This window comes from Schistocerca nitens, chromosome 3, assembly GCF_023898315.1.
Source record: "Schistocerca nitens isolate TAMUIC-IGC-003100 chromosome 3, iqSchNite1.1, whole genome shotgun sequence".
Taxonomy (NCBI): domain Eukaryota; kingdom Metazoa; phylum Arthropoda; class Insecta; order Orthoptera; family Acrididae; genus Schistocerca; species Schistocerca nitens.
Window position 1 is genome coordinate 871,531,230 of NC_064616.1, and position 24,700 is coordinate 871,555,929.

The 24,700-nt window shown below is 45.2% G+C and overlaps 1 protein-coding gene across 1 annotated transcript in view; it reads left to right on the plus strand.

Annotated features, from left to right (window-relative positions):
• The window catches only part of LOC126249456 (endoplasmic reticulum protein SC65-like), a 472,900-nt gene that overhangs the window by 397,109 nt on the left and 51,091 nt on the right, over positions 1-24,700 (plus strand). Inside the window, exon 6 of the mRNA XM_049951109.1 lies at positions 19,728-19,844. Coding sequence (XP_049807066.1) covers positions 19,728-19,844 — 117 coding nt within the window. The remainder of the gene's footprint in view (positions 1-19,727; positions 19,845-24,700) is intronic.

Here is a 24,700-nt window from a genome sequence, read left to right on the forward strand (position 1 = left end):
GCAGCAATGCAAGCTGCTATTCTCCCATGGAGACGATCGTAGAGATGCTGGATGTGGTCCTGTGGAACGGCTTGCCATGCCATTTCCACCTGGCGCCTCAGTTGGACCAGCGTTCGTGCTGGACGTGCAGAGCGCGTGAGACGACGCTTCATCCAGTCCCAAACATGCTCAATGGGGGACAGATCCGGAGATCTTGCTGGCCAGGGTAGTTGACTTACACCTTCTAGAGCACGTTGGGTGGCACGGGATACAAGCGGACGTGCATTGTCCTGTTGGAACAGCAAGTTCCCTTGCCGGTCTAGGAATGGTAGAACGATGGGTTCGATGACGGTTTGGATGTACCGTGCACTATTCAGTGTCCCCTCGACGATCACCAGTGGTGTACGGCCAGTGTAGGAGATCGCTCCCCACACCATGATGCCGGGTGTTGGCCCTGTGTGCCTCGGTCGTATGCAGTCCTGATTGTGGCGCTCACCTGCACGGCGCCAAACACGCATACGACCATCATTGGCACCAAGGCAGAAGCGACTCTCATCGCTGAAGACGACACGTCTCCATTCGTCCCTCCATTCACGCCTGTCGCGACACCACTGGAGGCGGGCTGCACGATGTTGGGGCGTGAGCGGAAGACGGCCTAACGGTGTGCGGGACCGTAGCCCAGCTTCATGGAGACGGTTGCGAATGGTCCTCGCCGATACCCCAGGAGCAACAGTGTCCCTAATTTGCTGGGAAGTGGCGGTGCGGTCCCCTACGGCACTGCGTAGGATCCTACGGTCTTGGCGTGCATCCGTGCGTCGCTGCGGTCCGGTCCCAGGTCGACGGGCACGTGCACCTTCCGCCGACCACTGACGACAACATCGATGTACAGTGGAGACCTCACGCCCCACGTCTTGAGCAATTCGACGGTACGTCCACCCGGCCTCCCGCATGCCCACTATACGCCCTCGCTCAAAGCCCGTCAACTGCACATACGGTTCACGTCCATGCTGTCGCGGCATGCTACCAGTGTTAAAGACTGCGATGGAGCTCCGTATGCCACGGCAAACTGGCTGACACTGACGGCGGCGGTGCACAAATGCTGCGCAGCTAGCGCCATTCGACGGCCAACACCGCGGTTCCTGGTGTGTCCGCTGTGCCGTGCGTGTGATCATTGCTTGTACAGCCCTCTCGCAGTGTCCGGAGCAAGTATGGTGGGTCTGACACACCGGTGTCAATGTGTTCTTTTTTCCATTTCCAGGAGTGTATTTGGACAGCTAAAAATAGTTCGCAAACATGGGCGAAGTATTAATAGCTGCGAAAGGATCCCAGATACAGACGAAAGTAGACATCCCTAATTTTGACACCGAGCGAGGTGGCGCAGTGGTTAGACACTGGACTCGCATTCGGGAGGACGACGGTTCAATCACGCGTCCGGCCATCCTGATTTATGTTTTCCGTGATTTCCCTAAATCGCTCCAGGCGAATGCCGGGATGGTTCCTTTGAAAGGGCACGGCCGACTTCCTTCCCCTTCCTTCCCTACTCCGATGAGACCGATGATCTCGCTGTCTGGTCTCCTTCCCCAAAACAACTCCAACCCAACCCTAATTATGACCTCGATTATCTAATTAATAGCGACCAAAACGGCTGCCAGTACCGATTGATGTACAGCACTCGTAGGTTCCTACCAAGACAAGGAGCGAAAAACGCCCCGGTGCAGAAAAGAAAGATTAGTTATTTCTTCAAAGTACAGTTTACTGTAACTGGTTCAAATGGCTCTGAGCACTATGGGACTTAACATCTACGGTCATCAGCCCCATAGAACTTAGAACTACTTAAACCTAACTAACCTAAGGACATCACACAACACCCAGTCATCACGAGGCAGAGAAAATCCCTGACCCCGCCGGGAATCGAACCCGGGAACCCGGGCGCGGGCAGCGAGAACGCTACCGCACGACCACGAGCTGCGGACTTACTGTAACTGCGTCAGGAAACATGTACACTTATGTTTCCTTATGTATGCACGAAGTATCCAGGAAATTTGGTCGGACTCTTCGAAAGAGATTTGACACATACATTGAAAAATGTAATTGTGATCTGCAAGAAATTAGGGAAGTTCACGAAAGTGCTGTACGAACAGTTTTTAAACTTTGTCATTCTTCCGTACGTGGGATAAGAAAAATTTCTTTGCGTCATTGATTCGTGGGGTGGGGAGGGAGGTAGACATATAATACAGTTTATAATCAAATCTTTATAGATGAAAGAAAAGCATACACCTGCGCCGTAAAAATTATCGCAACCAAATGTACTCCACTTTGATAACCCTGTCATTTTTACAGGAAGGTTAAAGGTCTCAAAAAAATTCAAAATGCTCCCGAGTTCTTAAAAACTAATAGAGAAAACGCTTCGAGAGACGGCTTCCCCCGTCGGAGGTTCGAATCCTCCCTCGGGCATGTGTGTGTGTGTGTGTTGTCCATATCTTAAGTTAAAGTTAGATTAAGTATCGTGTAGGCTTCGGGACCGATGACCTCAGTAGTTTGGTCCCACAAGACCTTACCACAAGTTTCCAATTTTTTGCTTCGAGAGAAGATTCCATAAACATACATTCTATAATTCGACTTCAAATTAGTGCATCTACTTTCACGAGGATTATCAACTACACTTGGTGCGCATCGAAGAAAGAGCAATCATTCTGAATTCAAACGAACTATGTTTTCCGGTATCCCTTCCGAAAAATTCGTGTGTCTGGAAGGTAGTAGCTTACGTTAAATGTCCATGGTGCACTAAGAATTCGTGTTTCAGCTGCTTCTACGACAAATACCATCCGGAATTCTAGTCTAGCACAGCAAGCGATGCAAGCTGTAGCAATACGATTCTGTAATCTATTCTGTTAAAATGGAATGCACATTTGAAGAAACTTTGCTGTAGTGATTGATTTATTAATGAAATTACTAAGGCGAGAATGACTATTTTTGAATCATATTTCATGAGATATACAGTTAAAGGAGTTAAAGGATATTCTGTGCGATGAAATTTAAAGAAAAAAGAAAGTACACATGCAGCATTTGAACCAAAACAGCCAATGTGGTAGCCGGGAACTTCAGCCGCTGCGGTGCGCTCGCTTGGTTGAAACAGTAGTTAACGTTACGGCTATAGGAGGTACGCGTAAAACTTCACCATCGATTTTCTCGGAAACTAGGGGCCGTCATATTACAAACTGCTACTCAGGTACGATACTCAGGAAAGCTCCCTCTGCTGCAGTGGTTCCCAAACCATTATTATTATTATTACTATTACTATTATTATTACTATTAGTAGCTGTGCATTCATTCTAACACACACACACACAAACTAAATGTCATTCATCTTTCACCATTTTAAAAATAAAAGTGTGCCAAGAAAAGTCTTTCATTCTACGGTTTAGTTAGGTGCTAAAGTTGGTGATAATGTGGGGGAGGGGGTGGCAACAGACGGAATGTGGGGGGGGGAGGGAGGGCGGAGCTACTAGCACATATCTAAATATCATCAAAATCCGTGGTTAACAGATTTGGTAGTCCCCCTGTAATACACATTTCATGGAGACCGAGCGCCTGGTGTTCTTTGGTGCATCCAGTAGGCTGTTTGTCTTTGTGAGGGTTTATAAATGGTATTAACTTTCTGTTCGCGTAGCTATGTGTTCATCCTTGGCACTGTGTCAACAACGATCAATTTTACGTTTCTTTTTTCAGTTATTTACGCGATACCTGGGCGTCGTCAGCGGCGCCTCTGTTTTCCCTCTCTGATAATCGCTGATCCAGAACGTTTCGTACTGGTGACAAAGTTTCGCTGCTAAGCTCTCCTTATCACACGGACGAAAGTTAGATTTGAGCGTCTCGTAAACATAGAGGTTATTACACGATGAATGCAGCGGGACAGTGAATTAATTCGGTATTCTTCTGAATCAGAATATCCGGACGGAAATTTAAACCCTGCTCCTCTCGTTGGTTACTACACAACATTTCTCGGTTCACCGTAATTGGATGCTCAATGCACAATAATCGACAGCATTATATAGTGCTGAACGAAACTGACATGATAACCGGACACTACAATAGAGACCGAGCGCGGTGGCGCAGTGGCTAGCACACTAGACTCGCATTCGGAAGGACGACGGTTCAATTCCGCGTCCGCCATCCTGATTTAGGTTTTCCGTGATTTCCCTAAATCACTCCAGGCAAATGCCGGGATGGTTCCTTTGATAGGGCACGATCGACTTCCTTCCCCGTCCTTCCCTAATCCGATGAGACCGATGACCTCGCTATCTGGTCTCCTTCCCCAAACAATCCAACCAACCAACTACAATAAAGAGGATTAGTCTACAAAGCGTTTAAGTGTTTGGGAGACATATTGTCACAAATGGCAAAAATATACGAGGGTTGGAACTTTAATAGCGACAACTATTTGTTTACAGCTCGTACAAAACAGATATGTGTTTCACAGTTTTACTGACCATCAAAGTAGTCACCAGCATTATGTATAACCAGTTGCCAGCGATGTGGAAGTTGTAGGATACTCCTAGCAGTGCCAGTTGTGTTGCCAGTTATAGCGGCGCAGTCTATTGCTTGACGAATTTGTAGCAGTTCTGAAGCGAATGCGGTGAAGTGTTTCCTTCCGTTTAGAAATCGAGTTGAACTTACGAGGGCTTAAGTCACGGGAGTGCAGTAGGTGGTATAGCACTTAGCAGCCCCATCAAACAGAACAGTAACAGCTTGCACTGTTCGTGCTTGAGCATTGTCCTGCAAAATGACGGTCAGGTCCCGCAGAAAGTGTCATCATTTCTGTCTCTAAGTTGGTCATAGGTTGTATTCCAAAAATGAACAGCATAGAGACAGAAGTGATGACACTTTCTGCATGACCTGACCATCATTTTGCAGGACAATTCTCAAGCATGTACAGTGCAAGCTGTTACTGATCTGTTTGACTGATAGGGCTGCCAAGTGCTATACCACCTACTGCACTCCCCTGACTTATGCCCTCGTAAGATCAACTCGATTTATAAACTGAAGGAAACACTTCACGGCATTCGCTTCAGAACTCCTACAAATTCGTCGGGCAACAGTACGCGCTGCTCGGACTGTCAAAACAACTTCACTGCTAAGAGTATCCTACAACTTCCACATCGCTGGCAACGGGTTATACACAATGCTGGTGACTACTTTGAAGGCCAGTAAAACTTTGAAACACGTATCTATTTTGTACGAGCTGTAAATAAATAGCTGCCACTATTAAAGTTCCAACCCTCGTGTATGACATAAAGAGGATCGCTTAAAGGAAATATGGATTACGTCAATTAAACTCTATGCTCGTTAGCACGTATGTAACGAGAGATATCGAACACATTACCATCTACAAGAGATATTACCATCAACAAGGGAGTAGTTGAGAGTTAAAGCAGAGACCTGCGAACTGAAGAAAAGCCAACATAAAAGATTACTTGAAGCAGTGTGTTTCGATTGTGGATTAAGTGTGAAGCAACGCCGTAGGAAAATATATATGAGAGTAGAGGCGATAGTAATAGAGAAGATCGAAAGGAAACGTCCATTCTGGTGCGGGCGCCTCAGAGGATGAATAAAAGTAGATGGTCGAAAAAACTATGTGTCTTCGTCGACGACGTCGTCGTCGTCCCCCTACCCCCAGAGAAAAGGAAGCCGTAGGCGCGGACGTCCACATATAAACTGGGATAAAGATGTTTGTGATACGGAGTCCGCAAAAGGAGAGCGGGAAGGAGACTCGTAAGATAATAGTAGCTGGAAGTCGGGGAACTAGAAGCGGCTACGGTCGTAGAACATTCGCACGATGAAGATGATAAAGAGGAAGAGGAGGAACGAATCACTGGCAGACTGCACTGTCGCAGGCTTTGATAGCTTATACACTCCTGGAAATGGAAAAAAGAACACATTGACACCGGTGTGTCAGACCCACCATACTTGCTCCGGACACTGCGAGAGGGCTGTACAAGCAATGATCACACGCACGGCACAGCGGACACACCAGGAACCGCGGTGTTGGCCGTCGAATGGCGCTAGCTGCGCAGCATTTGTGCACCGCCGCCGTCACTGTCAGCCAGTTTGCCGTGGCATACGGAGCTCCATCGCAGCCTTTAACACTGGTAGCATGCCGCGACAGCGTGGACGTGAACCGTATGTGCAGTTGACGGACTTTGAGCGAGGGCGTATAGTGGGCATGCGGGAGGCCGGGTGGACGTACCGCCGAATTGCTCAACACGTGGGGCGTGAGGTCTCCACAGTACATCGATGTTGTCGCCAGTGGTCGGCGGAAGGTGCACGTGCCCGTCGACCTGGGACCGGACCGCAGTGACGCACGGATGCACGCCAAGACCGTAGGATCCTACGCAGTGCCGTAGGGGACCGCACCGCCACTTCCCAGCAAATTAGGGACACTGTTGCTCCTGGGGTATCGGCGAGGACCATTCGCAACCGTCTCCATGAAGCTGGGCTACGGTCCCGCACACCGTTAGGCCGTCTTCCGCTCACGCCCCAACATCGTGCAGCCCGCCTCCAGTGGTGTCGCGACAGGCGTGAATGGAGGGACGAATGGAGACGTGTCGTCTTCAGCGATGAGAGTCGCTTCTGCCTTGGTGCCAATGATGGTCGTATGCGTGTTTGGCGCCGTGCAGGTGAGCGCCACAATCAGGAGTGCATACGACCGAGGCACACAGGGCCAACACCCGGCATCATGGTGTGGGGAGCGATCTCCTACACTGGCCGTACACCACTGGTGATCGTCGAGGGGACACTGAATAGTGCACGGTACATCCAAACCGTCATCGAACCCATCGTTCTACCATTCCTAGACCGGCAAGGGAACTTGCTGTTCCAACAGGACAATGCACGTCCGCATGTATCCCGTGCCACCCAACGTGCACTAGAAGGTGTAAGTCAACTACCCTGGCCAGCAAGATCTCCGGATCTGTCCCCCATTGAGCATGTTTGGGACTGGATGAAGTGTCGTCTCACGCGGTCTGCACGTCCAGCACGAACGCTGGTCCAACTGAGGCGCCAGGTGGAAATGGCATGGCAAGCCGTTCCACAGGACTACATCCAGCATCTCTACGATCGTCTCCATGGGAGAATAGCAGCCTGCAATGCTGCGAAAGGTGGATATACACTGTACTAGTGCCGGCATTGTGCATGCTCTGTTGCCTGTGTCTATGTGCCTGTGGTTCTGTCAGTGTGACCATGTGATGTATCTGACCCCAGGAATGTGTCAATAAAGTTTCCCCTTCCTGGGACAATGAATTCACGGTGTTCTTATTTCAATTTCCAGGAGTGTATAATAGAGCATTCATTGCCATAGAGAGAGCTTCTAAGTTCCAGTCTCAGACCGCCAGATAATTTTTATATGCTTTGAAAAATAATTTCAAGCCACATTGTGTCGCAGAATGGAGAAGTGTCATTTTAAATCGAAAACAGTCTACTATCTCTAACTCAGTAACCACGAGACGTTAAATCTGAAGACACAAACATAAAACCATAATTGCGTGATTGTCACTCCCCGAAATGCCATGCATTCACTACGTTCGTGATAAAGCTGGACGACGTTGCTACACAGTTCTATTGTTCGCATGTCAAGTTGCTTTTGCGTTTCAGTTGCCGTTGTCACTTCAGATTACAACTCCACTCTACTTGTGCAGTTATTGTTGCCTAGTTTTTCGACTTACCTCTGCGGCTAATAGTGTTCTATTTTCTTTCCCGTATGTTGTCTCGCAACTGCTGGATACTCAGGTACAAAGGAAAGAGCCCCGCGGTCATCCGTGTTGTATATATACATATGTAAGCAGAATATTTATTATTTAAATTATAATTATTGTGCTATAATGAGGTTGCTTTTCACTTAATCACCCACGAGAAACAAATTTAAAGTCCTAACAAAGCGCAAGAAGCAAAATGATTCCTTTAAGAAGTAAGGTGGTGTAGCTGTTCAGACACAAGAGACATAATCGGGAGACTTAGGGTTCTGATCCGTGTTCGACCGTAGTGATGTACATTTTACGTTTCTAATAACCTAAGCTACAATGGAACGTGAGGCCAACCTTCCTCACTCTTTGCGGTATTACGGACTTGAATATCTCAAATTTTACTTATTTTTTGCCTAATTAGTTTCCTTTAAAAGTGAGCGTCGCCTTTCGTTAGTCCAATCAATATTCTAAAATTATATGGTTACTACATGGTGTTTCAGGACTCAGATACTCTGTAAGGTATGACTGTTCACATGAACATCATTTTCTTGTGGGGAAAAGTACAGTTTTATCCCGTCCTGTATGAGCTGTGTGCACGATTGAAGGGCCCTGATAATAGCACATAAGGTTCAAATGGTTCAAATGGCTCTGAGCACTATGGGACTTAACATCTGAGGTCATCAGTCCCCTAGAACGTAGAACTACTTAAACCTAACTAACCTAAGGACATCACACACACCCATGCCCGAGGCAGGATTCGAACCTGCGACCGTAGCGGTCGCGAGGTTCCAGACTGAAGCGCCTAGAACCGCTCGGCCACAGCGGCCGGCAGCACATAAGGCGCATAAAGAAAATGTTGTAGTTGTTCTGGTTCTAAGCTTACAGTGTGCTCTACCAGCTGTTGTTTGCATTTGAAATTCTGGACAGAGAGGTTTAGGGTATCACAGGAGTACAGCCTACACGCATACCACCTTCGGAAGGTGCTGGAAGTATAACCACTCGATTTCATACCTTATATGGGTTTTGTGCAGCGATTTCTCCACCATAAAAATGATTATACCACATTCCTCATATATCTGTCATTCGCAAATGATTCCTACTTAATACTGATCGGTTATTTTCAAAGTCAGCACAGTCACATCTGTGGCTGCGCTTATTTCTCACAAACAAAGGTTTTCCGTATACATTTGAGCTGGAATGGTTGGTAATCATCTTCTACGATCCGTACTTCTGCCAGCACGCAGATTTCTACTCGCTTACCACGCTTTCTGCATAGAGCACTTACGGAATCGCTGGGAAAAATACTTCTTGCTGTGCGCTGCCGTCTCTGATTGCAACATGGCCGAGCTCCAGCAAAAGCATAGTTTGCTGTAAAGGTTGTGAAATATTGGAGCTGTCGAGTGTGACCTACTCCTTGGTTAGAGCGTTCGCCTTGTTAAACGCCCCCTTGATTATTTTTTCGCGGGGAGAGGTGGGTGAAATCTGAAGAGGATAATGCACGATTTTCTAATTGCCAGAAGAGGTGATCTGGTCCCGTAACCCGTGATGCATTTCACGAAATGAAATACACTGACGGAAATTGAATGTTTTACACCATTAACATCTTGACCAAACGATACCAAACTTCATCCTCATGTGAGCTTATTTTCAATACATAAAAAGTCATTCCCGCAGATAAAGGACGATGTGAATACATGATGGGTATTGGCTGTGTCTAACGTTCCTGGAACTTTTCAGATCCAGATCGCAACGTAGATTGTCCACAAGGCGAGCATGTGCAGTTTGTCTCAATCTTTCGGACTCTGAGAAGAGTCGAATCAGTGGCGCGAGGAACATGGGAGTAGCATACAGACAGAGCGCACTGTCAGTTCTTGGCTTTAGTGACGGGAAGCTGGGGTGAGATTTTCGGTTGCTATGCGCTGTTTACCACCGACACCTTACCACAAACAACACTAAATAGCGTGGTGTAGAGCCAGACTCAACTGGGCCAATGAGTGATATTCTGTGGTGTTCAGCGATGAGACTCGCTTCTGTTTGTGGTGGTTCGATCCAGTTCCATACCTTTCCGTCTTCTGGATTCACGGTCTAGAGGCCAGTTGTGCAATGAAGGCTGAATGCTCGCCAGTGTGTGGCAAGAGTGGTAAACCATATTGTCATCACCCTCATGACCGGGGTACCAAACGGCATATTCCAGCAGGATAATACAGTTTCCCACTCTACAGTTCACACCACAAACACTTTGAGGAATGCATGGATCCTTGGTTTTGCCTACCCACTCTCGCACAGAGCTTATATGGTATGCAATGGGAGGACGCATAGATTCGTACCAGCCTTCAGCTAGAAATCTTCACGAACTGACACAGCATGTGTTTCAGGCATGTTAGAAATCTTTCAAAATGCTTCCTCAGAAAATTATTTTGAACAAATGGTTCGTGAGCCCATTCGAAGTGTAAATCGTTGCTAAAACATACTTGACCTCTTTGTAACAAATAACCCTGAGCAAATAGGGGGCATCATGACGGATACAGGAAATAGTGACAACAACGTTGTTACAGTGACACTAAATACTGTAACGTCAAAAGCTACCAAAAATAAACGTAAAATACATCTGTTTAAAAAGGCAGAAAAAAATTCGCTTGACGCCTTCCTAAGAAACAGTCTCCACTCCTTCGTGTGTGACTATGTAATCGTAGACCAGATATTGTTTAAATTCAAATAAATAGTATCGACGGCGGTTGAGAGATATATACCAAACAAACTTATAATAGATGGAACTGATCCAACATGGCACACAGAACAGGTCACAACATTGTTGCAAAAGCAACAAAAAAAGCGTGTCAAATTTCAAAGAAAGTGAAACCCTCAAGATGGACCCCGAAATTCAATGCGAGATGCTTTTAACAGTTTCCACAACGAAATTCTGCCTCTGAATCTGGCAGAAAGTCCAAAGAGATTTTGGTCGTATGTAAAATACACCAGCGGAAAGACACAATCAGTACCTTCACAGCGCTGTAACAATGGTGATGTCGCGGACTATACTACCACTAAAGAAGAGTTACTAAACGCAGATTTCCGAAATTCCTTCGCAAAAGAAGACGAAGCAGTTATTCAAGAATTTGAATCTGGAACAACTGCCAACAGGAGTAACTCAGAAGCAGATATCGTCGGTGTAGCGAAACAGCTTAAATGACTTGATAAAGACAAGGACCCCGGTCCACACTGTATATCAGTGATGATGGTGTTTGGTTTGTGGGGCGCTCCACTGTGCGGTCATCAGCGCCCGTACAAAGTCCCAATTTTGTCACAGTCCAATCTAGCCACAGTCACGAATGATGATGAATAAATGATGAGGACAACACAAACACCCAGTCCCCAGGCAGAGAAAATCCCCAAAAAGGCCGGGAATCGAACTCGGGATCCCGAGGTAGCAACGCAAGCCACTAGACCAAGAGCTGCGGACACGTTGTATATCAGTCAGGTCCCTTTCGGAGTATGCCGATACAATACGTCCTTGCTTAGCAATCATACACAACCGCTCGCTCGTCGATAGATCTGCGTCTAAAGATTGGAAAGTTGCACAAGTCACACCAGGACCCAAGAAAGGAAATAAGAGTAATCTGCTGAATTATTGACCCATATCACTAATGTCGATTTGCAGTAGGATGTTGGAAACTGTGTACCAGCATTAAGAGCTACCTAAAATATAACGATATAATGACAAACACCCGACACGGAGTCAAAAAATACCGTTCTTGTGGGACACAACTAGCTCTTTAGTTTCCTGAAGTAATGAGTGCTATCGACGGGTGATGTGAAATTGATTCCACATTTTTCGATTTCCAGAAGGCTTCTGACATCATTCTTCACAAGCGACTTCTAATCAAATTGCGTGCCTATGGAGTATCGTCTGAGATGTGAGACTAGATTCGTGATTTCCTGTCAGAAATGTCACAGTACGTAGCAATCACCGAAAGGTCATCGAGTAAAGCAGAAGTGATATACGTTGTTCCCCGAGGAAGTGTTACAGGCCCTCTGCTGTTCCTGAGTTTCATAAACGATTTAGAAGGCAATTTGAGCAGCCCTCTTAGACTGTTTGCAGATGATGCTATCATTTATCGCCTTATAAAGTCATCATGGTCCGCCACGGTAGCTGCGCGGTCAGCGCGGTGGGTTACCTGGTTCGATTCCAGGTAGGGCCGAAAACTTTCTCCGCTCAGGAACTGGTGTTGTCCTTACGTCCGTATCTTCATATTTGACTTTCCATTGTTGAGATGGCTCTTTGTGAACTTACCAAAACCAAATAAAAATTACAAAACTGTACTCAGATGACCATAAAAAAGTGCAATACGATTTAGACAAGATATCTGTATCGTGGTAAAAGTGACAATTCACTCTAAGTAATGTAAAGTGTGAAGTTATCCACATGAGTACTAAAAGGAATCTGTTAAATTTCGGTTACAGGATAAAAGATACAAATCTGAAGACTGTAAAAAAAAAAATGGTTCAAATGGCTCTGAGCACTCTGAGGTCATCAGTCCCCTAGAACTTAGAACTACTTAAACCTAACTAACGTAAGGACGTCACACACATCCATGCCCAAGGCAGGATTCGAACCTGCGACCGTAGCGTTCGCGCGGTTCCGGACAGAAATGCCTAGAACCGCTCGGTCACAGCGGCCGTCTTCTGAAGACTGTAAATTCAATTAAATGCCTAGAGGTTACAGTTACGAACACTCGTAATTTAAATTGGAAAGATCACATAGATGCCGTGCGTTAGAGATTCGAGTCCTCCCTCGGGCATGGGCGTGTGTGTCGTCCTTAGCGTAAGTTAGTTGAAGTTAGATTAAATAGTGTGTAAGCTTAGGGTCCGATGACCTCAGCAGTTTGGTACCGTAAGTCCACAAATTTCCAATTTCTGATCACATAGATAATGTTGTGGGAAATCAAACCAAAGACTGCGATATATTGGCAGAACACTTAACAAAGCACAACAGGTCTACTAAAGAGACTGCTTCCATTACGCTTGTCCGCCCTCTTCTGGAATATTGTTGTGCGGCATGTAATCCGCATCAGATAGGATTGACGGAGGACATCGGAAAAATTCAAAGAACAGCAGCTCATTTTGTATTATTGAGAAATAGGGGAGAGAGTGCCACGTATATGATACGCGAGTGAGGGTGGCGCTCATTAAAGTAAAGGCGATTTTCGTCGCGACAGGATCTTCCTATGTAATTTGAGTCACCAACTTTGTCCTCAGAGTGCGAAAATATTTTGTTGGCGCCCACCTACAGAGGAAAGAATGATCGTCACAATAAAGTAAGAGAAATCAGAACTCGCTCGGAAAGATTTAAATTTTTGTTTTTCCTGCGCGCCATTCGAGAGTGGAACGGTAGAGAAATAGCTTGAAGGTGGTTCAGTGAACCCTCTGATAGGCACTTAAATCTGAATTGCAGGGTAATCACGTAGGTGTAGATGTAGATAAGTTTCTCAAGATGACATTCAGTGGCTGTTTGCTTCCATGCCACAAAAAATTCAGTAGTGAATTCGTGCTAGTTGGGATCAAACCTTATACTAATGCTGATGATGAACATGAGCTCCGAACACAATGAAAGTTGAATCATTTAAAAATCGTTACGTGGTGAGTATCTCCGCAATGTTCGATAAAATGCCCGCACCTCGTGGTCGTGCGGTAGCGTTCTCGCTTCCCACGCCCGGGTTCCCGGGTTCGATTCCCGGCGGGGTCAGGGATTTTCTCTGCCTCGTGATGGCTGGGTGTTGTGTGCTGTCCTTAGGTTAGTTAGGTTTAAGTAGTTCTAAGTTCTATGGGACTTATGACCACAACAGTTGAGTCCCATAGTGCTCAGAGCCGTTTGAACCATTTTTTGTTCGATAAATATGGGACTGGTGCTTCGTTGTGAAAATCTTTCCATTTCCGTCAATGTCGAACCTTCCTACACTTGACAGAGTTGGGCGCTCGTTGCTGCAAAGATATTTAACAGTATTAATAAAACTTGCGGGGCCTACTTGAACACCTGTTATTTACTCGCACATGTCACTGATAAAAGGTTATTTCCGTGCAGTTGTTATTCGTTCTACGAAATCTATGGACGGCTCATACGCGTAAGGTATAACCGACGAGTTACGAAGAATATAAAGCTAGGTAAAAAATAAAAGGAACCTCTTAATATGCTCTACGATTCTTCAAAATTTGTAAGTAAAGTTGCGAAGCATCTTGTATATAAAGAACAATTTTAAGACATCTCTCTAGTAAATTATTTGTTGGTAGTGCGTACTTGCATCTCGAACGCGGTTATTAACTATTTATCTAACCCATAATACTACTGTTTGTTTCTTCTCATTAGCGTCCGTGTTCTATTTCGGTAGTTGCTGTATAATACAGTCTGACTACGAGATATTCATTCAAAGCACATGGTTCCTTTAAGTATTAAACATAAATGCTTTTTCTCTCAGCCCACAGTCGAAACACTGACGTCAACAGAAAATGTACGTTTTTAGTGAAGTGTGGAGTGAAGGTAGGTTAGAGTTACACTCCTTCAAAAAATGGTTCAAATGGCTCTAAGCACTATGGGACTTAACGTCTGAGGTCATCAGTCCCCTACACTCAGAACTACTTAAACCTAACTAACCTAAGGCCATCACACACACCCACGCCCGAGGCTGGATTCGAACCTGCGAACAGAGCAGCAGCGCAGTTCCAGACTGAAACGCCTAGAACCACTCGGCAACAGCGGCCGGCAGTTACACTCCTCATTGACATCTAAGTCGTCAGAGACGGAGCAGCTGCTTATTCGAAGAAGCGTGGAGGAAAGAATCCATCATGCTGTCTAAAGGAACCATTCAGACAATCATTTAAAGCGATTTAGCGAAACCACTAAAATTCCAAATCGTGGTGGCCGAAAGTGAATTCGAACACAGCTCTTTCAGGATACGAGTCCAGTGTTTCAAGTAGTGCACACCCTCGCTCGGTCGTAGAGGAGTATGAATTTAACTGGATTTCAGCGCTGTTCAAAATTCAGGCACTATGTAAAGAGGGAAAATAAAGTGAAAAGATCATAACATAATAAACGTACACTTTCTCTGTGGGGCTCTTGCATTCCTCTTGCCTTTTACCTGTCTTACAGTGATTGCCTAAAATAGATCAAATATTTCTCCGGCAAAGAAACTTTCAATTTTTTCTTATTAGCTCCATACGATCCCGTTCTAGATATTTACATGATCCTCTCTGACACTAATAGGGTGAATTCTGATCTACCCTGAGGTGACATAAGTCATGAAATAGCGATTGCACATATACCGATGGTGGTAACATGACGTACGCAAGGTACAAAAGGGCAGTGAATAGCGGAGCTGCCGTATGTACTCAGGTGATTCATGTGAAAAGGTTTCCCTCGGAAACGATACATGACCTGTATTTTTAGATTCCGAGACTACTGGAATCTGTTTCGAATGCCAATGGCCGGCCGCTGTGACCGAGTGGTTCTAGGCGCTTCAGTCCGGATCCGCGCTGCTGCTAAGGTCGCAGGTTCGAATTCTGCCTCGGGCATGGATGTGAGTAATGTCCTTAGGTTAGTTAGGTTTAAGTAGTTTGTGCTTAGAGCCATCTCAATGCCAATGGTTTTCCTAAATTGTATCAGGCATGGTAATGTGTTTTGTCTCTGGTGTTTCTATACTTTTTTCCGCACGCTGTACGTGTTTTGCTAATTTTGTGTCGTACAAGTCACATTGTTACAAAACTGTACGTAATCGAAAATAGATGTAGTCATATATGATTCATCGGCCAAAACCTCATGGGATTAGGCTATTACCTAACAAAAAATAATCAAATATTTATTTTCTTTGGGCTATGTAAGCTTACATTGTCGTTTACTGAAAACAAGACCATGTACGCTGGTGACCAAAATGTTAGGGCGAAAGTAACTCGTGCATGATGTGTCATGGCCAAGTAACATAGCTCGATGAATCTAGGACCATATATAGGAAAAATTGCTACATCATAGTACCGAAGGAAAATGAAAGAAATACCCAACGAGACGAACAGATATGACACTTTTATTCACATACGATAATTACATTGAAGTCACCGCGAATCCTGATGGTCCCCGGAGTAAAATAAACGGTATGACATGGTTCTTTATGGGGTTTGGAATCACCGCGGACGGCAGTGCTTGCTCTGGAACGTGATCCCATGCTGACCACAACGTTGGTAAGGAGTTCTTGTGGTAGGACATTCCATTCTTCCACAGCGCGAATGACAGCTGCTGGATGGTCGCTGGTGCGTGTGGACGCACTGAAACATGTCTTCTCATATCATCCCACACGTACTCGATGGGATTTAAGTCGGGGAAACGGGAGGCCAGTTCATTTGCCCGAATATCCTCTCGTTTCAGGAGGTCCTCCACCTGCGCTGTCCGATGCGGCCGCACATTGTCATCCGTAAAAATGAAATCAGGGCCGAATGCAGTCCTGAAAAGACGTACATGTGGAAGGAGTACAGAATCATAATGTTGCCCGGTAAGTATACCGTGTTCAAAGATTTGGAGGTCAGAAAACCCATGTAACATTACGCCGACCCACACTTTTGTATCCCGCCTGGAAGGCGGCGCGTACTGAAGGGTAGGCCGAATGTAGGAAGTGAGTAGGAGCAGCAAAAGGTGAAAATCTCTCGGTACTGCTCTTAGAAATGGTTTTACTATATCACAATAATAACTGAATACATAACTTTGTACGTAGGTGCGAAGCCTTAGACCCGTCGTAGTAGTACATAGTCTCAATAGAAAGCCAACACCCTCTGAGGTTGAAGTGAAGATTCTAGGCCGTCTGCTCTTGATCAAATGGGCTGAATCTGCAACGGAGCTCTTAGATCTCAACAGCGCCTGCTAGAGGGTGCTGTCGTCAGTTTCGGTGTTGTAGTGCCAACCTGTGAACTTTCTCCTACGCCGTGGCATCGTAGCTATCGATACCACACACACTATAACACCTGGACCGCCCAGACGACCTACACATGGCGAGTTGTGGAAGCACGTAATGCACCCAGGGAAACTGCCGAGCATTGTCACTTGGGCGGTCAAGGTGTTATGGTGTGGGAAGAAAGACATGGTGCTGCATGGGCGTAATGACTTCACCTCCAAATCTTTGAACACGCTACACTCACCGTTCGACGTTATTGTGATACTGTACTCATTCCCCATATGCATCTTTTCAGAAGTGGTTTCATTTTTATGAATGACGATACGCTACCGCATCGAATAACGCAGGTGAGGAGCTCTTGGAACGAGAGGATATTCGGCAAATGTACTGGTCTGCGATTTAAATCTCATCGGACACGTGTGGGATCCGAAGGGCAGTTGGTTTCGTGTTATCGCGCAATAGGGGTGAGAGTGTCACTGTTATTATACGCGAGTTGGGGTGGCAGTCACTGAAACAGAGGCGAGATCTATTTACGAAATTTCAATCACCAGCTTTCTCATCCGAATGCGAAAATATCTTGTTGACACCCACCTACGTAGAGAGAAATGATCATCATAATAAAATAAAATAAACGGAGAGAGTTACGTGTTCCTTTTTCCCACGCGCGATTCGAGAGTGGAATGGTAGCGAAGTAGCATGAAAATGGTTCGATGAACCCTCTGCCAGGCACTTAAGTGTTAATTACAGAGTAACCATATAGATGGAGATGTAGATTTAGAGACGTACTGCAGCACATCCACATGCACCAGCAGCCATCCAGCAGTTGTCATCCGCGCTGGTGTAGGAATGGGACGCCTTACCACAATATTCAGATTCAGAAGGATGTAGGTTGCAGTAGGTACTGGGAGATGAAGAAGCTTGCACAGGATAGAGTAGCATGGAGAGCTGCATCAAACCAGTCTCAGGACTGAAGACCACAACAAACAACCACAATATCCTCTTACCAACCTTGATACCAGCATGAGAGCACGTCGCAGAGCGTGCATTGCCACTCGTGGTGATCACAGACCTTATTAAGGAAGATGCCCACATTTTTTAATGTGCGGGGAACCATCATGAACCGCAGTAACTTCGGTGTGGTTATTGTCTTTGAATAAATGTGTCATTTCTGTTGGTCTCATTGCTTATTTCTTTCGGTTACCTTCTGTACTATTTTGCAACAGTTTTTTCTGTGTATAGTCCGAGTTTCATTGAGCTATGTTAGTGCACTGAAGACCATGCCGTTTAGCACCCTAAAACACCGAACATCATCATCATCATCGCGCTATGTTTTACCTGGCAGTGACGCATCATGCGAATGTTAGTTTTTTCTTTAAGTTTTGCACATCTGTGTACAACTGTGGTTGTAGATGCAGTGAGTCTCGTGGTAATAATCTCTTTTAGATGTAATAGGCTGCTGAAGTTTGATGCGTGAATTGCGAAGTGACTCGAGAGTGCAGAGTACATGGTGTATATTTCAGTAGGAATAATTGTATCTCTCTTTCGGTTTAGTATTCGTATGGTTATGTTAAACTGTATTTCTTACTGTTCATTACTATGTTTCTAATCACACAAATGCTGGAGATGTAAAATCTGTTAAGTATATACAGGTATGGTCTGTTTAAGTTGTCTGTAGGATAGAGCTAGCGTAAAGTGTAATGTAAATTAATGTAAATAAAAGAGTTGCCACCAGCAACCACATCTCTAAACAGTCTTCGTTCCCAGATAAGAAGACTACTAGAAAATCATTGCAATAGAGCCACAATTACCTCGCTACTTTCATATCATGTCCACCACACCCCGCCTACCTTTTCACTCTTCTAAGCCATCGAATGATTTTTTACCAAGTCTCCTCTCGGAACTGACCATAATAAAAGATGCTAGCACCTGCAGGAGCTCCACAGCCGTAGAAACTCTCCGCAATTTAAGCTGAATTTTCACTCTTGGAAACAAGTTAAAGCATTATAGTCTGTGTAGTCGGATAACATGTAGCATTCTGAAGAAGTTTGAAGGCCAATGTGGCCATATAGCTATTACTGTATTTTTTCAATTTACTGATGTATAGTCGTAGTGAAAGAAAAAAAAACATAAGATTACGATGTTGGACTATTGTTTTAAAGACCTTTGCGTCCTGAGAAGAGCTTTTCCCCGTATTTCTATTATGAAAGCGAGGAATAAAACTGTTTCCGAGAGCTTAAGATCTAAAATCGTACAAAATTTTCACACAAACCTTGGCATGTTATATTCCTGAGTATGTGCTCTATACAGCATTGTTGGTTAAAAATTTAAAATCCATAACTACAGCATAAAACAGTTAGATGACTCATATGCAGGACTCTCATTGCGTCGCCTATTTTTTGCAACATAATAACCAGCATTCATAAAACACGAAACTGAGCGTCCACATCAATTACAAAATTAAACGCCGACTTTTTCCCACAAAAATGACAGTTGTCAAGCTTGCTATCTAAGATTAATTACAACATAGCTGCCTATAAATTTCTTCATGCCGATAGTAACAGTTTGAACAATCTGTATGAAGATTGTCAAATTTTGGAATTCCGGGTATTTCCATAGAACTATCAACGAAATTGCGAAGTATTTTTTGTTTGAAACTAGCAGGCAGTTACACGTTACAATAAGCTTCGTGTTCTGGTAGTTTGGTTTCTATGTTAAGGAAAGTTATTCTTTTAGAGGTAAGAATACTGAAAATCTCAATGTAAATAGCAGGTAAAGAGATTGCGTGCTGTGCTTGACGATTATTAAAATAGCTTCGTAATGCAGACAACCGGTTATTACAACAAATGTACACAATATCCGGTTATTTATTCGAGTAGAGCTATTTCTTGCCGCTTCTGGTTTGTAACGTATTTTTAAGTGTTTCCTTCTCCGCAAGTACATTGTTACTTTGTCCTCTGCTGATGACAACACTGATATATTTTTAATCAACAGTTCATATCTCAGACATGAGACTATAATTACTCCACGTTACAGTAACATACGATAGTATGAAATAAAATTGTCTGTTCTCTTATTGTTTCAGGAAGCAGTAAAATACATCCTGAGAAAAGAATATGAAGCTAAGCTGTTAAACTTCATCGAAACTGACTTCACATTTGACAAGAAAGATGAAATTGAAACATCGGAGAATGAAATAGAGGTAACAACAAAGCAAAATGTTTCGATCATTTTCAGATCTGATTACGTTTTAAGCTTAAGAAATACGTGTATCCAATGTTCTGAGTGATTGACTTCTTCAAAAATACCACACTGACGCAAAAAAATCACAACACAAAGAGTGAACTGTGCGACATAAACGAAAGTTGGTAGGCATGTTTCTATATGTGAACGATATCTACTCAAATTTCGCGCCAGTCGCGTAAGAGTGGCGCTAGTAGCGTACTATGAGGATACAAATCAGGTTTGCTTTGAATAAACGCTATAACGGTCGTGAGCGTTAGTTACCTTTGAGACTGGACTTCGTGATTTGATGTTAGTCAAGAATGCCATTAAGGCAATGACGCCATTATCAACACCTCACTGAGTTTGAACGAGGTCGGGTAATGGGGTTACTAAAAAGTAGATATTCATTCTGCGATGTTGCAGAAAGACTTGGCAAGAATGTAGCTGTTGTACACGATTGCTGGCAGCGGTGGTCACGAGAATGTACGGCCCAAGAAGATGGGGCTCCGGACGGCCAAGTGGCACTACCGACCATCGTGTTCGACGTATGGCTCTGGCGCATCGTACTGCATCTGCAACAGCAATTCAAGCACTATGGGACTCAACATCTGAGGTCATCAGTCCCCTAGAACTTAGAACTACTTAAACCTAACTAACCTAATGACATCACACACATCCATGCTCGAGGCAGGATTCGAACTTGCGATGCAGCAGCAGTCTGAGCAGCATTTGGCAGCATAGTGACTCAACGAGCTATTACAAATCTGTTACGTCAAGGTTAGCTCCGAGTCAACGTCCTATAGCGTGCATTCCACTGACCCCAAACCAACGCCAAATGCGACTTCAGTGGTGTCAAGCGAGAGCTCATTGGAGGACAGCATTGTCTTTTCTGATCATTGCAGATTCGGAAGACTTGGAAACTGAAACAACTGAACTGGAAGACTCTTGGAGATAAACGTAAATTATCCCGAGAAAGTCTATTAACAAAGTTTCAAGAACTAGCTTTAAATGGTGACTCTACTAATATGCTACAATCCCCTACGTATCGCTCACAAAGGGATCGTGAGAATAAAATTAAATTCATTACTTAACGCACGAGGCATTCAAACAATTATTCTTCCCAAGCTCCATACGTGAATGGAAAGGGAAGAGACCTAATAACTGGTACGATGGGATATACCCTCTGTCATACACCTTGTGGTGGCTTGCAGAATATAGATGTAGATGTAATGAAATCGATTTTGTCAACAGCCCTCACTGACAGAAAAAAAACTGATGACTTGCAGCATAAGACAACATATAACGTGCGATATACTCTGTTTACGAAACAAGAACATTGGAATGTTCATTTTACGGGCCATATGCAACTATGGGTTACTTTATTATACTGGCACTGCTTGTGTGTGAATTACTTCAAAATAGAGTGGATAGACTTAATGGGAAGGCAAAGAATATATTTCTAAGGATTTGTCAATACAAATCTATGAGCATATAACAATTGCTTGTATTTTTGGGACTTTCATTGAATTTGGGTAACGTGAATCTCGTCTGATTACAAGACTGCTAAGGGACAGATCCATTGTTTTCAAATACAAGAATAATGATGAACATGGATAAAGGAAACTTTAAGATCGTAGAAGAATTCCAGCTGCACGCACCCAAAACCAGATGATCGGGAACACAAGGTATGGCCCATTCTAAACTGTTCCAGTAGAAGGATTTGTCACGTGTGATAATCACGTAAACACTCATCTTTAGAGGAATCAATGATGCTCTGGAAGGTGGACTGTGATTTAGGAGACATATACGAATCAAAAAACCTAAAAATGGTATAAATATCCCATAGTGAGCAATCTGAATGGTTCTTGAGGCTTCACGATGTGGGAGGAGAAGGAAAAACAGAAAATTGGCTAAGCTTTAACTCCTTGTCGACGATGAGGTCTTTAGAGACTGAACACAAGCTTTTATTAAGGAGGGATAGAGAATAAAATCGGATGAACCCTTTCAAAGACACCATTAAGCAATCTTGGGAGAGTACGGAAAACCTAAATCTGGATGGCCAGACAGGGATTTGACTGCCACCTCGCTGAGTTGGGAACGGGGCGAGGTGGGGACGGGGGGGGGGGGGGGAGGATTGCCATGCTGAAAACGTCATTATGTATTTGATGCAGGAAAGCTGCCTGCTGGCCGTCTTCATGACCATACAATTTATAAAATTGTATGTATGTATGCTCCACATCCCCTCCTAAACCACTCGACCGATTTCAGCCAAACTTCGTACACATACCACTTACTGCCTGCAAAGATTCGCGGTGGGGAGGTAAGAATCACCCACCTATCATAGGCGTTGGAATGGGTGTGAGGAATCAGTGTAGGCCCCAGCGCGCGAATACCCAGACTTTATTCATCCAGTATTTGAGAATGAAAGCATTTAGTGACTTGCAACCAATTTTACATATAATTTCAAACCTTTAGGAAATTTTTTCTCGCTATCAAACCCCACAAAATAATGAAGGAAAAAAAATCCCTTATTCCATTTCCGCTTTTCATGCAGTAAAACTGCCGCATCAGGTATGATGTTTTAATTTATTACTTCTTTTCTACTACTAGTATTCGCAGCACATTTTGCAGATACTATTCATATATATCACTTAATGTACCTATACAGTGATACAATTGTACGATGGACAGATCGGGAGATATGACGTCATAAACACAGCGATTCGTGAAAAACTGGCGCTTCATGCATGGCGTTTAAATTTATTACTTCTTTGCAACTAGCTCTACTTGCAATACATTTCGCCTTCAGTATTTACATATGTCGTTGAATGTCCGTAAAAAATTATGTCATTGCACGACACATACGTCAGGACGAGGCCGACGGTCTTTCTTGTCGCCCTCGTGTCAGGAGATATGACGTCATAAACATTGAGATGTGTGAAAACGAAATTGCAGGGCGAAATTCGCTAGACATGCAGGTGAACTGTCTGAAATATGTTAAATATATGTGAACATACACTCCTGGAAATGGAAAAAGAACACATTGACACCGGTGTGTCAGACCCACCATACTTGCTCCGGACACTGCGAGAGGGCTGTACAAGCAATGATCACACGCACGGCACAGCGGACACACCAGGAACCGCGGTGTTGGCCGTCGAATGGCGCTAGCTGCGCAGCATTTGTGCACCGCCGCCGTCAGTGTCAGCCAGTTTGCCGTGGCATACGGAGCTCCATCGCAGTTTTTAACACTGGTAGCATGCCGCGACAGCGTGGACGTGAACCGTATGTGCAGTTGACGGACTTTGAGCGAGGGCGTATAGTGGGCATGCGGGAGGCCGGGTGGACGTACCGCCGAATTGCTCAACACGTGGGGCGGGAGGTCTCCACAGTACATCGATGTTGTCGCCAGTGGTCGGCGGAAGGTGCACGTGCCCGTCGACCTGGGACCGGACCGCAGCGACGCACGGATGCACGCCAAGACCGTAGGATCCTACGCAGTGCCGTAGGGGACCGCACCGCCACTTCCCAGCAAATTAGGGACACTGTTGCTCCTGGGGTATCGGCGAGGACCATTCGCAACCGTCTCCATGAAGCTGGGCTACGGTCCCGCACACCGTTAGGCCGTCTTCCGCTCACGCCCCAACATCGTGCAGCCCGCCTCCAGTGGTGTCGCGACAGGCGTGAATGGAGGGACGAATGGAGACGTGTCGTCTTCAGCGATGAGAGTCGCTTCTGCCTTGGTGCCAATGATGGTCGTATGCGTGTTTGGCACCGTGCAGGTGAGCGCCACAATCAGGTCTGCATACGACCGAGGCACACAGGGCCAACACCCGGCATCATGGTGTGGGGAGCGATCTCCTACACTGGCCGTACACCACTGGTGATCGTCGAGGGGACACTGAATAGTGCACGGTACATCCAAACCGTCATCGAACCCATCGTTCTACCATTCCTAGACCGGCAAAGGAACTTGCTGTTCCAACAGGACAATGCACGTCCGCATGTATCCCGTGCCACCCAACGTGCTCTAGAAGGTGTAAGTCAACTACCCTGGCCAGCAAAATCTCCGGATCTGTCCCCCATTGAGCATGTTTGGGACTGGATGAAGCGTCGTCTCACGCGGTCTGCACGTCCGGCACGAACGCTGGTCCAACTGAGGCGCCAGGTGGAAATGGCATGGCAAGCCGTTCCACAGGACTACATCCAGCATCTCTACGATCGTCTCCATGGGAGAATAGCAGCCTGCATTGCTGCGAAAGGTGGATATACACTGTACTAGTGCCGACATTGTGCATGCTCTGTTGCCTGTGTCTATGTGCCTGTGGTTCTGTCAGTGTGATCATGTGATGTATCTGACCCCAGGAATGTGTCAATAAAGTTTCCCCTTCCTGGGACAATGAATTCACGGTGTTCTTATTTCAATTTCCAGGAGTGTACATATGAAACGTACGTACATGGGCACATCCACTGGTAGAAAGCTCGTCTTAAACTCCTGGATCGGTTTCAGCCAAACTTGGTACACATGCTATTTGCTGTCTGGAAACAAATGCGATGGGGGCATGAACCGGTAACCTCTTATTAGGGTATGGGTGATAACGTGGAAAGGGAAGGGGGTAGAAGGAGATAGACAGACAGAGAGGGGAAGAAGGAGATGGACAAATAGAGGGGGTGGGGGAAGTGGACAGAAAAGGAAGAGGAGGAGAGAGACAAAGAGAGAGTGAGAGAGAGAGAGACAGGAGGAAATGGACTGGGAAAGGAAAGGGGAGGAGATGGACAGTAAGAGGGGGAAGGAGGCGATGGACTAATAGAGTACTGTAATAAATATACTAT